Source organism: Oryza glaberrima, chromosome 2 (assembly GCF_000147395.1).
Source record: "Oryza glaberrima chromosome 2, OglaRS2, whole genome shotgun sequence".
Classification (NCBI taxonomy): Eukaryota; Viridiplantae; Streptophyta; class Magnoliopsida; order Poales; family Poaceae; genus Oryza; species Oryza glaberrima.
Genome location: NC_068327.1, coordinates 6,507,090 through 6,521,136, shown reverse-complemented (window position 1 = coordinate 6,521,136; position 14,047 = coordinate 6,507,090). Strand labels below are relative to the sequence as shown.

The window sequence follows — 14,047 nt, the reverse complement described above, 5'->3', positions numbered from 1 at the left end:
GAGCCAGGGTTCGTGGCCATCCTTCTCAGTGAAAGTCATGAGAGTGGTATTCCCTGCCGGTCAATTAAAAAACAGAGTTGCACAGTTGTACTAATTACATATTAACTATTATAAATTTTAAATAAATTATGTATAGAAACTTCTTACACAAAATATATTGTTTAGCGAAATACGTGCTAACGAGAAATAATAAAGTTATCATTTCAAGTTGATAAACAAACTGTCAAACTCAGCCTTAGAAGTTGTTATTCACAAGCTAGGTAGCTTTAGCTGGGAGAAATATGTAGTATAAATCTGAAAACTCCTGGATTCAATCATGAGTAAGAATTTTACTAGAAAAAATTCTTCTACTTTTGATGATATGAATAAATATCAGACATCTATTTTTAATCAAAGGTAAATTTTAATTTTTCACTACATATACGATTTCCACTGCATGATTGGTAGCGTGTGTGATTATCCATCTTGACCTATAATAAAAAGAAAAACCACGAGGAATGCACATAATTTGCATTGTGTGATTATCCATCTTGACCTATAACCCAAAAAGAAAAACCACGAGGAACGCACATAATTTTATTCAACTTCAAACATCGTATTGAACTTCACACAATGACAAACCGAATCCCTATACTTAGGAACCTGCCCCCACATGCACGCGAAGGTACACCTTTTCCCCAATTTTTTTAGGTCAAAGAAAAAAGAAATCCATGCAAATCTGACCAACTGACAGCGACCATGCATGGACAGCGTCGTCGCCGCACCAGCACTCGCCGCTCACGCGCGCCGCCGCTTGACACTATTATAGTCCGCGCCGCGCGGCGCCTTCGCCGGCGGCGGCGGGGGCGGCGGCGCGGGTCAGCGACGTGAACGAGACCACCGGCTCCAGCGGCAGCTCCTCCACGTCGGCGGCGAACGTGTCGTACCGCCGGAACATCTCCGCTACCATCAGCCGCCCCACCGCCACCACCATGTCCTTCCCGGGGCACTGCTTGTTCCCCTCCGATGGCGTCCCGGTCTCCGGCCCGTTCGACCACACCACGTGCTCCAGCAGCGGCCGGGCGGCGCCGCCGGCGCCGGAGACGAACCGGTCGGGGACGAACTCGCCGGCACGGTCGAACACCTTCTCGTCGCGGGTGGCGAGCGGCTGGTACCCGAACAGCATCTCCCCCTTGCGGACCTCGTACGCCGCGTCGTGGCTCTCGACGACCATGTCGCGGCGCGCGCGGCCGTACTGGAACTCCACCGGCGGGTTCATGCGCAGCGCCTCCCACACCACCGACTTCACCAGCGGCATCTCCTTCTCCACGGCGGAGATGGTGATCTCGCCGCCGGCGGCGGGCGCGGCGGCGCGGACCTCGGAGGCTAGCTTGGCGTGGAGCTCCGGGCCGGCTCGGGCGAGCCACTTGACGATGTGTGGCAGGAAGATCTTGAAGCCGCCGTAGGCGTTGAAGATGGCGACGAACACGAGGTTGTGGAGGAGCTCGTCGCGCGGGATTCCCGGGTGGTTCTTCTCGGCGTCGTCGAGGACGGCCGCGGCGGCGGCGGCGAAGTACGCCGTGATCTCGCCGTACTCGCGGCGCACCAGGAATGGCGGCAGGCGGAAGGTGTGGAGGAGGAGGTCCTCCAGCGGCCACGGCTTGACGACCTTGCTGGCGAGCGGGTGAAGCTGGAAGATGAGCCACTTCACCGCCTTCGTCACGGCAGCGTCGCCCATGGCCTTGCTCGGCGGCGCGCCGCCGAACAGCGCGGCGCAGGTGAAGTCGAGCATGTACCGCATGTTGAGCTTGTTGAACTCGACGGAGCCGCCGGCGACGAGGCCGGCATCGACGGCGTCGAACATGGCGGCGAACGCGGCACGGAACGCCGGCGCGACGTGGTGCATCCTCGCGGCGGCGAGCGACATCACGACGCGCTTGATCTTGGCGTGGCGAGGGTCGGCGGCGTCGAGGAAGGCGAGCGGGCGGTGGCCGCCGAAGAGCGCGAGCGACGGCATGAAGGTGCCGTCGAGCGTGTCGGCCTTGTCCACCATGGAGTCGTCGAGGAGGACGCGGAAGCTGCGCGCGTCGAGGAGGGCGACGACGCGGGGGTCGCCGGCGAGGAAGGGGCCGGGCGGCATGTTCACGCGGAGCACGGTGGCGCCGCCGTGGCGGGCGACGCGTGAGCGGAAGAACTCGTCGGCGCCCTGGAAGTAATAGTAGTCGAGGCGGTCGCGCAGCGGCGAGAAGAAGGGCACGCCGTAGCCGCCCGGAATCTCGCGTATCGGCAGGCCCGACGGCGAGAGCTTGCTCTGCCCTCCGACGGCGCCGTCGTTACCGTCGCCGGAGTTGGCTCGCGGCGGCGCCATGGACGGGAGTAGGGTACTGGCTACGTATACGCACTACGTACTAGCGTGCAGGTGTCGGATCGTCACTGCCACAGCTATGAATCATTGAGCATCTGTTGTACTGGGGTTAAATAGGCTAAAGTGAGAAGCAGACAAGGTAAACTCTTTTCCTTTTTTTTTCATTGTGTGTCTGTTGCTGACTGAGCATTGATGGTAGTATCCTACTTGTAATATTTTGACGCTATTGATTTTTATCATACCGTTTGGTTTATTAAAAATATATTAAAATTTATAAAATATAAGTTATATTTAAAGTATTTCTAACGATAAAACAATCCCTACGAAATAAATAATATTATTTAATTATTTTTTAATAAGATGAATGATAAATATATGTTTAGAAGTCAATTACAACCAAGAATTTTTTTAAAAAAAAACTGAAGGGAGTACCAACTGCTTGCTCTTATCATGGACTGTGAAGGAATAAATTTTAAACGGTCGAGGGGATATCTAATGGCGCTCTCTCTTGTGGTTTGTTTCTTTGGTGAGGGATAACTCTAGCTTTGATGAATTGATGACGACAGAACAAGTCCAGGATGTCGTACAATCACTATACCACAAATGATGATGCGTGCTTGATGATCTTTGCAATCTAAATATTATGAATAGGTAATTAAGAACAAAGAAAACATTGGAAGTGTTTTATCTAATCGACTCGGCAAATCAACACACCAATTATTGGGGGCTCTGAATCTATAGTAAAGCGACTAAACAACCGAGGATTACATAGTGAATGGCACTTGGCAAAATTCAACTAAACAATATCCAATTGTTTTATAGGCTGTACATAGATATTTAAAGAGGAAAATAGCTCTAGGAATGTGTTTAGGTTTGTGGAGATGGACAGAGGCATTTTCGAGATAGGCCTAGTCTATTACAAAGTCTAAAACTTAAGTTTGGTTTCAACAACAGTGCAATCTTGTTTGGATGATTTCCGTTGACTCAGGATGAAGTTTATCGTGGATGATATGCTTTGAAATGTGACTCCATAAGCTCTCCTATAAGTCCAAAATTAACTAACAGAGTTAGCATAAAGACGCTAGGTCTGTTTGTAGTAAATGTTGTCCTAAGAGACCGAACTGGGCTAAAAACTCACTGGGTTTGAATATCTACATGTTGAGGGTTCAAGATGACGTGGTAACCTTCAAAAATAGTTGAGGAAGGTCTTGAAATAATATTACATTAGCCTTGTAGTTCATCTATTTACCAGATGTATTCTTAAGCTATGATAGCATCTCTGGAAAGGAAAATACGAGTCAATTATTGTACAACATTATTTGATCAAATAGATAATATGTAAATCTAACATAAATTGTGAGTACCTTTGGTAAATGTCTTATATTTCCATTGATTGTAACATGTCATCTAAATAGTTATAAAAATATTAAGAGGATAGATTAATATGTGATTTAATCACTTTAAATACGTACAAGTTCAACTTCTACGAGTTATAACAAAAGAGATAAATGGAACTCTAGCTAGTTAACATATACATATAGGCCCTGATTAGTTCCCACATAAAAATTTTACACCCCGTCACATCGAACGTTGAACACCTACATAAAGTATTAAACATAGACTAAAAAATAATTAATTACACAAATTATGACTAATTTGCGAGATGAATCTTTTAAGCCTAATTCCATGATTTGACAATGTGGTGCTACAGTAAACCACGCCATTCGTGGTTTACTGACGGATTTTGTAATTAGTTTTTTTAATTAGTGTCAAAACACCTCATGCGACACCCTATATAATACCCGATGTGACACGCCAAAACTTTACACCTCTGGATCTAAATACCCCATAGTCAAATTATATATAACATATCAATCTATCTTATCAAAATTTTTATTTTTTTATAACTATTTCGATAGAATGCAAAGATCGAGGGGATGTCCACTCGAGATTTTAAAAACGTTCCCCGGGAGCGTGGTGCGTTAACGAAATTATTTTAATGCGGAGGTAGCAAAGTAATAGTACTAAGTAACTTCGATAGTGTACTTTTACATAAGGAAGAATACCTAATCGGCTGTTGATCAAGTGGACCAGCTCAAAGTATCGTCACGTACGATCGAGATCATCATATGGGACTATATATGATGATGAATTGATCAATTGATGACTATGTGGACGATTTTAATGTTTAAGCAAGTATCACGCGGGAGTATTTTAATTCGAGCTAAATCTGACACAAGTACAGTAGCTTGGATGTATTCATACCCAAGAAACCATTATCCCTATTGGCCTGACCCTAGCTATTATTACCAATAATTTTCTTTATCTGCACAGGGCCGTCGATAGCTAGCCATGAGCAACACGACGGCTGCACAGGCCGGGCCCTCGATTTTTTTTTGGGGGCGCTCACCCAGGGGCGAATCTAGCATCAAAACAAAGAGGTACACTACTATTAAAAACCTAGAAAATTTTAATACAACAATATACACTCTAGTGTTTTTAGTGTTTTTAAGTGAGATTAGGAATTTGGGGGTTCATGTGCACCCTCTAAACACAATATAGCTTCGCCACTGCCCTCACCTCGGAGTAGGCATGTGTTAGTGATATGCCTTAGAAGCAATCATAGAGATGATTGTATCACATACTATGTTTACATATTTATCCGACATTGTTCCTTGAAATAGATAACTCCTTATTGGTTAATGAATATGTGATTCTTTCATGAGACTCTTTATATTGTTTGTTACTATTTCTAAAGGATCCCTGATCAAATATCATATGTGGAACAAATATGTTTATATGATCAGCATATGTATTAATTGATGATCATGTCTCATGGATCATGGTATAGAGATACCAAATTAATAATGTGGACACATGTTGGTGAACATGTTGTTGGATAGACCCAACATGAGACACTGCAAGAGCCATATGTATTGTGTCATCGGTGATCTCATTTAGTATTGGTGTTGAATACTTAGACCTGAGATTATCATGGTTCTCAACATGTGTAGCAGCTTACTTAGGGACTGCTAAACGCTACTCCGTAAATGGGTAGCTATAAAAGTAGTTTTCGGGTATGCTATGAAACATGTAGTGGGATATGAATAATCAAGATGGGATTTGCCCCTCCTATAGAGAGATATCTCTTGGCCCCTCGATGTTGTAGATTATGGAAGTGCATGGCCATGCCAAAGGTGATTGAGGAGTCAATCACAAGTTATATAATCTATCAACAGGTTCGAGTGAATGATTGAGCTACTAGAGGATGGCACATATCTAGCCTTGAGCTTAATCGATATCGTGAGGCAAAGGGGTTCATACAAATATACACTAGATGTTCAGCCGATATGATCTTTATGTATGCCCGGTGGGTCAATACGTTCTGCTAGGTGTCGCTGTTGACGCATGGACCGAAAAGGAGTTTTCAGGTTACAGCCGAGTATATATGAACCTACAGGGTCGCACGTTTAATGGGCCGGAATAAGGGGATTGGATAGAGATCCAATATGAGCTTAATTCGGATAGGGATCCGAATAGGAGTCCTACGGGTCTTGAAGGCCCGAGTGATGGATCCTATATATTCGTGAGTGGCGTGACCGGCGGAGGCATTGCATCACGTGAGAAACCCTAGCCATCACTTCCCTCCCCGAGCAAAACCCTAGCCGCGCGCGGGTGCTAGCACATCTGCGCATGGCGTTCCGTCCCTGTATGTGCGGATACCGGTAGAGGCGCTGCTGGTTTGCGGTGCTGATCGGCGTGGGAGTATGGCGAGGAGAACGCACGTGGAGGAGAAGGTCGAGCCGGTGCGATCGACTACTTCCTCTACATCGACGCGCGCTACTTCGCGAGAGTTCCTTCGACTTCTCAGCGTCTTCTTCCGCTGCGCAGCGCGTCGAGTGGTAACAATCTATGATCTAATACTTGCATGGTTCCTGTTTTACGCGATAGAAAATTTTAATTTATGCTATAGTAGCTTACGCGTATTCCAACAGCCTGCACACATGCCTGGCCTGCTACCATTACCAACCGAGCGAGGAGTGCAGGGGCAGAAGGCGAAAGGCGTCGCTTTGCATTGCGTCGGTGCGTGCGTGGGTCGTGGGCTCGTCGCGTTGTGACCAGTGAAGTGACTTCAATTTCCAACTGATGCATGCGCCTACGAGATCGAGAGTCGAGACAAACGAGTCGACGAGACGATGACGCGAGGCGGCGATCGACGCGCAGGCAAGCAGACCGACTCACCGACGATAATATCGAGCGATGAGCAGGCATCTTAGGTGATGAGCGACGAGCGACGAGCGGCGGCAAGGCGAGCACCGAACAGCCCAAGCCCTAGCGGCTGCTGGCGGCGGGCTGGCTGTGCGGCCTCTGCGGCTCTGCCTCCTCGTCGAGTCGTCGTCCTCTTGGTCATCTCCTCGTCCTCGAATCCTCAATCCAATCTCCCTCAAAGGCTCGAATTATCATTGACATGGCCATCTCGATCTACTCATAGCTATACTTTTCTTTTCTGAAGCCATGTGATTTCTATGGTTCCATGTATAGCTTCATCTACGTGCCTGCCAATCCATCCAACTATGTTCTCACACTGTTATCCTTGTTGCCAATTGTTTACAGCGACTATTTTTCTCACACTGTTCATTGACTGGGATGGATGGATATATATTCATATGCATATACATTCAAATAAAATTATGGTATTTTGAATGACCAATTAGATTGATTATTCAACCAAAAAGTAATATAATGTCTTGTCTTTTCTTTTGTTTATAAAACACGAGAAGAATTTTATTTCCTCAATCATTGGCATGTCTTATACAAATAAGAAGTATGATTCAGGTGCTGAAAGTGATGTATTGGACAATATTAATTATGAAGATATAATCAAATATTTCATTTCAAAAAAACAATAGATGGATGATGCTTTTCAGTACATCACGAGGTTGGTACTACCTTTACTCTCTTTTATTTTAGTATTAATATTTATTTGATGTATTTTTTGAATATGGTATGAAATAACACATTAAAGTTATATAGTTGACATAAAATATGCTTAGTTATATTATATCTATAATTTTAAAAAAATTTAGGGTCCTAATTTACATTTCGTCACGGGGCCCCAGATTCCTGGAGAGGCCATTTTTTTGAAACTCCATAATTATCTTTTAAGAAACTAAATTAAGTTTGTACACGTAGATTTTATCGCGACGAGAGAAAATTTAATGATAAAGCTAACCACTAACTATAATAAGCACATCTAAAATTAGTATTTCCTCCGTCCCAAATTACAGAGCGTCCTCTTTTTAAGAAAAATCGAACTCGGTATCGTTTGACTAATAATCATACTATATCTATACTAAGTATTATGCATGTTATATCATTAGATTCATATTTTGAAGTACTTTCATATATATGATGTTAATTTCATGTTTATTGGGATCATATAATGAAATAAAATATTGGTCAAAGTATGTTATTGAAGAACGTGTAAAAAATATAGGCATTATAATTTGGGACAAGGGAGTATATATTACAACTAACATGTGAAATAATTAAGCGATTAAGGTCATCTCTATTTTATTATATTATCTTTTTTTTTCCTCACTTATATATTTAATGCATCTCTTTTAAGGCACGTGCAAAGCTAATTCTTGGAGAACAGCTGTCAATCTGTTTTATCTCTCCTGTACATGCGCAAAGAAATAATTATAGTCAGCTTATAGGCTATTTTTTGTGCTTGCTCTTGGTCTTTGGGTCGTCTTTGAAATTAAAGCATGAAATTTGGATGACTTTTTATTTTATGAAAGGATAACCCTAGCTCTCTTTTTAATTAAGAATATCGCTACTACATAATTGATTTTTTGGGATGAGACCACCTTCAGATTGTAGACAGACCATAACTACTCCCGCATGCAAAAATTGCTTCCCTAAGCACAGGATAGCATGCAAAAATGCCCACCTCTCTTCCCACTCCTTTTTTTCTCCCCTCTCTCTCTCTCCCACAAAATCCTCTCTTCTCCCGTCCACAACTCTCCCCACTCTCCTCATTGCCCACTCCTCTCCTACTACCAGTGATGGCGGGTGGCGGTGGCGGTCGGGCTTTCCAGTCTCTACTCCGCCATTGGAGCGGAGTAGCCGGTGGGCGTGGGAGCAAATCAGCCAGTAGGGCATGTGAGCAGAGCAGCCGGCGAGCGTGGGATCTATCATCGGTAGCGAAGGAGTGGGGGGCGACTAGGCAGATCCAGCAGCTGTAGGAGGCGACGAATCAGGCTGGGGCGGATCAAGCAACAACGGCGACAGGAGGTGGCAAATCCGTCGGCCGCAGCACCGGCTGGGTGGATCTAGTGGCGGACCCGTCGGCCGCAACCCCGACCGAGGTGGATCCAATGGTGGCAGCGGCCCTTCTCCCCCTCCCACACTTCATCTCTGATCCTCGATAGCGACAATGACTCGATGGCAATGATGTCCACGACCACGGCCTGTTTGCTGCGATGATGACTGGCGGCGGTAGGGGCCCAGCCCGAGTGGATCCAACGGGCTTTGGACTGCGGCGACCAGGTGGCGACGTATCTGGCTAGGGTTTCAATTTTAGGAACATTTACTTTTTTTTGCCTTTTTTTCGTAGTCGGATGACATAAGTGCCCGCAATCGAAAATACATGCAGGTGGACCACCCATCCGCCTGCAAAAAATGATTTAACCACATGAAAAATGGTTAGATAGTAGTAGCGTGTTGTCCCGGTCTAATCTGTTTTATGAATTCAAATGCATGTGAAACATGGGGAGTTGAATACAAAACCAGACCAATCAAAAGACGTACCTGTCGCTCTAAAAAAAAACCGTACCTGTTCAACCTAATTTCCTGGAGAATAATACGTGTGGATGCATTTGTAATTTTTTTTTTTTAAGAAACGCTTTGAATGCATTTGTATTGCGAAAACGTTCTTTCCTTTTGGGCCCTAGAAACAAACTGGTCCACCCGAAGCTTCCTCTCGCTCGATTCTTTAAAGAGATTGGGCTGGGCTCATCTCAGGCTACTGCGCATGGGCATCATTGGTCCTTTTGGGCCTCTTAAATTTCGTACTCCTATATTATAAGCCATAGATATGAACCCCAGAAAATCCAGCTTTCTTTAGTTCTTTTGAACAATAAGAGAAATTTCAAGCCTTTTCGGTTTATAGGATTTTATTTCTTCTTCTTAAGAGAGTACCATTGGATGCACCCGCTTACACAATTCACTCACACCACAACATGCAATCCACTCTGCATGCGCCTCCGAAAGCATCAAACATACCTGGGATGTGGACACGTGGATTAGGAATGGCAACGGGCTGCCCCTGTTGGGTAGCATAGCATCCCGTTCCCGCTCTCGAGGGGTGAAGAAATCCTCCCATCCATATTTCCCTAGATATGGTACTCACAGGAGAAATTTCCATACACCTAGAGGAGAATTTCCATATTCCGATGGGTGCCATGTACCCACGGGAATTTCCTTCTCTCGATGTGCAAAATTTCCCCATCCCCATGCGGTATATGGCACACACAGGGTTCCTCACACCAAGGAACAAATGCCAGGATCTCCCTTAACAAGTGCCTATGGACTACTACATCGTTATGAGAAAAATCAACAGTGTTGTACATTGTAAAATGGAGGGAGTATTAGTTTAAGACCAGACAGATTACAAATCAACTCACATATCCACCATAGCAGACTAGCAGTAGGATCATATCACTACATTATTCATTTCCCCTTTGTAACAAATTAATTCATCAAACTTTACATAAAATCAAAAGTTGAATTCAAACACTTTCACTCCACCCCGGTCCCCGGCAAATCAAGAACTCCATGCAAATAATTAACCACGCAATTAAAGCATCCACCAACCTAGTACAGTACAGTACTAAATCACAGCTCGGCGCGCACGTGACGTCGACGTGCGTGCTATCCCGACGCCGCCCGTGTCAGCGACGTGAAAGTCACCACCGGCTCCACCGGCGCCTCCACCACGTCGGCGGCGAACGTGTCGTACCGCCGGAACATCTCCGCCACCATCAGCCGCCCCACCGCCACCACCATGTCCTTCCCGGGGCACTGCTTGTTCCCCTCCGATGGCGTCCTCGTCTCCGGCCCGTTCGACCACACCACGTGCTCCAGCAGCGGCCGGTCGCCGGCGGCGACGAACCGGTCGGCGACGAACTCGCCGGCGCGGTCGAACACCTTCGCGTCGCGGGTGGCGAGCGGCTGGTACCCGAACAGCATCTCCCCCTTGCGCACCACGTACGCCGCGTCGTGGCTCTCGACGATCATGTCGCGCCGCGCGTGGCCGTACTGGAACTCCACCGGCGGGTTCATGCGCAGCGCCTCCCACACCACCGACTTCACCAGCGGCATCCGCTCGACGGCGGCGAGGGTGATGCCGTCGTCGGCGGCGGCGCGGACCTCGGTGGCAAGCTTGGCGTGGAGCTCCGGGCCGGCGCGGGCGAGCCACTTGACGATGTGTGGCAGGAAGATCTTGAAGCCGCCAAAGGCGTTGAAGATGGCGACGAACACGAGGTTGTCGAGGAGCTCGTCGCGCGGGATGCCCGGGTGGCTCTTCTCGGCGTCGTCGAGGACGGCCGCGGCGGCGTCGGCGAAGTACGCCTTGAGGGTGGCGTAGCCACGGCGCACCAGGAACGGCGGCAGGGAGAAGGTGTGCAGGAGTAGCTCCTCGAGCGGCCATGGCCTGACGACCTTGCTCGCGATCGGGTGCAGCTGGAACGCGAGCCACGCCATGGCCTTCGTCACGGCGCCGTCGCCGACCACCTTGCTCGGCGGCTCGCCGCCGAACAGCGCGGCGCAGGTGAAGTCGAGCATGTACCTCATGTTGAGCTTGTTGAACTCGACGGCGGCGCCGAGGCCGGCCTCGACGGCGTCGAACATGGCGGCGAAGGCGGCGCGGAACGCCGGCGCGACGTGGTGCATCCGCGCGGCAGCGAGCGACATCACGACGCGCTTGATCTTGGCGTGGCGAGGGTCGGCGGCGTCGAGGAAGGCGAGCGGGCGGTGGCCGCCGAAGAGCGCGCGCGACGGCATGAACGTGCCGTCGAGCGTGTCGGCCTTGTCCACCATGGAGTCGTCGAGGAGGACGCGGAAGCTGCGCGCGTCGAGGAGGGCGACGACGCGGGGGTCGCCGGAGATGAAGGGGCCGGGCGGCATGTTCACGCGGAGCACGGTGGCGCCGCCGTGGCGGGCGACGCGTGAGCGGAAGTACTCCTCGGCGCCCTGGAAGTAGAAGTAGTCGAGGCGGTCGCGCAGCGGCGAGAAGAAGGGCACGCCGTAGCCGCCGGGTATCTCGCGTATGGGGAGGCCCAACGGCGAGAGCTTGCTCTTCTCTCCCGTGGCGGCGGCGGCGGCGTCGCCGGAGTTCACTGGCGGTGACGCCATTGCCGGCCGGGAGCGGATGAAATGAGAGTACGTAGTGCAAGTGCAAGTGTTGTGTTGGGTTGGTTCGAGGAGCGAGAGGATGTTCGTCTGGTGGGATATAAATAGTACTCCTTCACTTCAAATTGTATTATGCCGTAGGTTTTTTTCATGACATTTGATCATTTCCCTTATTTAAAATTTTTATATAAATATTATTTATTTTATTATGACTTATTTTATCATCAAATAAAATATAATTTTAACTTATACTTTTGCATATTTATATATTTTTTTAATAAGATAAATGGTCGGAGCCACGTACAAGTAAAAATTAAATACACTTACTATACACATGTTTATATTTAAATCCCAATGTAACTTGTACGTACGTGGCTCCGACTATAAACATGTACTATATTTATATATGCCATTTTAAGTGGGAAGAATCTATTTGTCTTTTAAGGGAATATCGATCATTTTGTTTTTCATGTCGCCTAAAATATCATCAAGTATTTTCTAAAAAATAATAATATAGAATAGTATATGTATCACGTCACAAATATGTAAGTTCAAATTTGACCTATAAATATAGAAATAACAAATAATAAATCTGGCCGCAAATAATACACATTATTCACATTCAAATTTATTATTATTTATATGCAATATATTAAATTTGAATTTGTATATTTTTAGAGTGATATATCATATATTAATTTATCTTGTTAAAGAACTATGAAATTTTGGATGACTTGTAAAAAAGAGAGAATATCATTGAGGGAGAAAACTAAATCCACCTCCATTTAAAATGAGCTGATATGAGCCACTTAAATGGGCTATATATGTGTGATTTAAGTTCGCGAGCATGTACATTTGCATCGATCATCCGAAATACTACGGAGGAGTAGCTTATAAATTAAATACCACCTCCATTTCAAAATATAATAATTTCTAAATCTATATCCGAACAAAAGTATATCTAAGTACATAGAAAAATTACTACTCCATCAGTCCTAAAATATAAGGTCCCCATCGTTTGGCTTATTTCCTAATAAGCCAAAACAGCTTATTAGGAAATAAAAATGAATTTATAGGTAAAACTTTCATAAATGTGTTCTTGGTGATTTAAAAGCCAATGTTGAAAAAGAAATTACGTTGAAAATATCTCAAAATCAATCTCATAGTTAAGCTTGAAAATTCAAAATTTGGCTTTTTCTTTGGCAGAATAGGCCAACCGATGGGAACCTAAATTATTTGATCAGATAAGACACATCCTAAGCTTCTAGCACTATAAATCTAAATATATAATATCAATGTGTTCCATATAATTAAAATACCTTATACTTTAAAAAGAAAAGACTTTATATATGCGAATGAACTTCTACCTTCTATAGGAAAGAACAAAAGGTACGTAGCCACGTACGTGTTCTTATCTTGCAGTCATAGAGAAGACTGCATGTGGTCTCAATTAGTCTCAATCGATCGCACGGTAACATCATGCATCATTTCCGTGGAATTCATGCATCTAGCTGCATGTGGAATTTGACTATTTGAGGTACGATGATCCATAGATCATATTAAGGTGACTTACTTCTTACTTTGTAAAAAAATTACGATTTTACGTACAAATTTAGTTTGTCAGTAATTTCTTCAAATGGATGGAATTACATGTACATAATCAAGACGCAAAATAATTGTACCTATATATCAGTCCTGATGATTCTGCGAGAGTCAATAGTAAATGGAAGGCGAAATTAACCGAACGCGAGGAACGCGAAAAGAAGAGAATTAGTCGAGCGCTGACAAATATAACTGACAAGTAGCACCATGTAACTTGAATACTAGATTCATCGATATCACACTTGAACCTTGAATAATAATTAGCAACAGAGCTAATTAAAGAGAAAAAAACTAGCTAATTGCATGGTCACAACGAGAACACGTACTAATTAATTAACAACATTTTTCCCCCTGTGTGGATAATACCATGCTATTCCCCGACCTGGCAACAATTAAGCTACAAAACGCAACATCCTGACATCATGGGCGGCATGACGCCTCGCAGTAAACTACAAGAACACGTAGTAACAAAAAAAAAAGTGCAATAATATGACCCATGCTAAAGGGTTAAAGAGTGCACGCATTCAGAGAAATAGTAACGTGTGTATTACTCTATCCACCAAAGTTTAAATCTGATAGTTCACAAATACATATTCACGATTATGTAGTACATGTGTGTGATATATATGATGCATATGCATACGTGTATTTCATACTCCCTCCATTTCGAAATGTTTGACGCCG

At 45.5% G+C, this 14,047-nt stretch overlaps 2 protein-coding genes across 2 annotated transcripts; both read right to left on the bottom strand.

Moving 5' to 3' along the window:
- Positions 1 to 538: 538 nt before the first annotated feature.
- LOC127763967 (allene oxide synthase 4) lies at positions 539 to 2,408 on the bottom strand. The gene has a single exon (XM_052288771.1). The coding sequence runs from the start codon at positions 2,345 to 2,347 to the stop codon at positions 803 to 805; it is 1,545 nt and encodes a 514-aa protein (XP_052144731.1). The 5' UTR covers positions 2,348 to 2,408; the 3' UTR covers positions 539 to 802.
- A 7,544-nt stretch (positions 2,409 to 9,952) lies between these two features.
- LOC127763865 (allene oxide synthase 3) lies at positions 9,953 to 11,816 on the bottom strand. The gene has a single exon (XM_052288661.1). The coding sequence runs from the start codon at positions 11,762 to 11,764 to the stop codon at positions 10,283 to 10,285; it is 1,482 nt and encodes a 493-aa protein (XP_052144621.1). The 5' UTR covers positions 11,765 to 11,816; the 3' UTR covers positions 9,953 to 10,282.
- Positions 11,817 to 14,047: the final 2,231 nt, after the last annotated feature.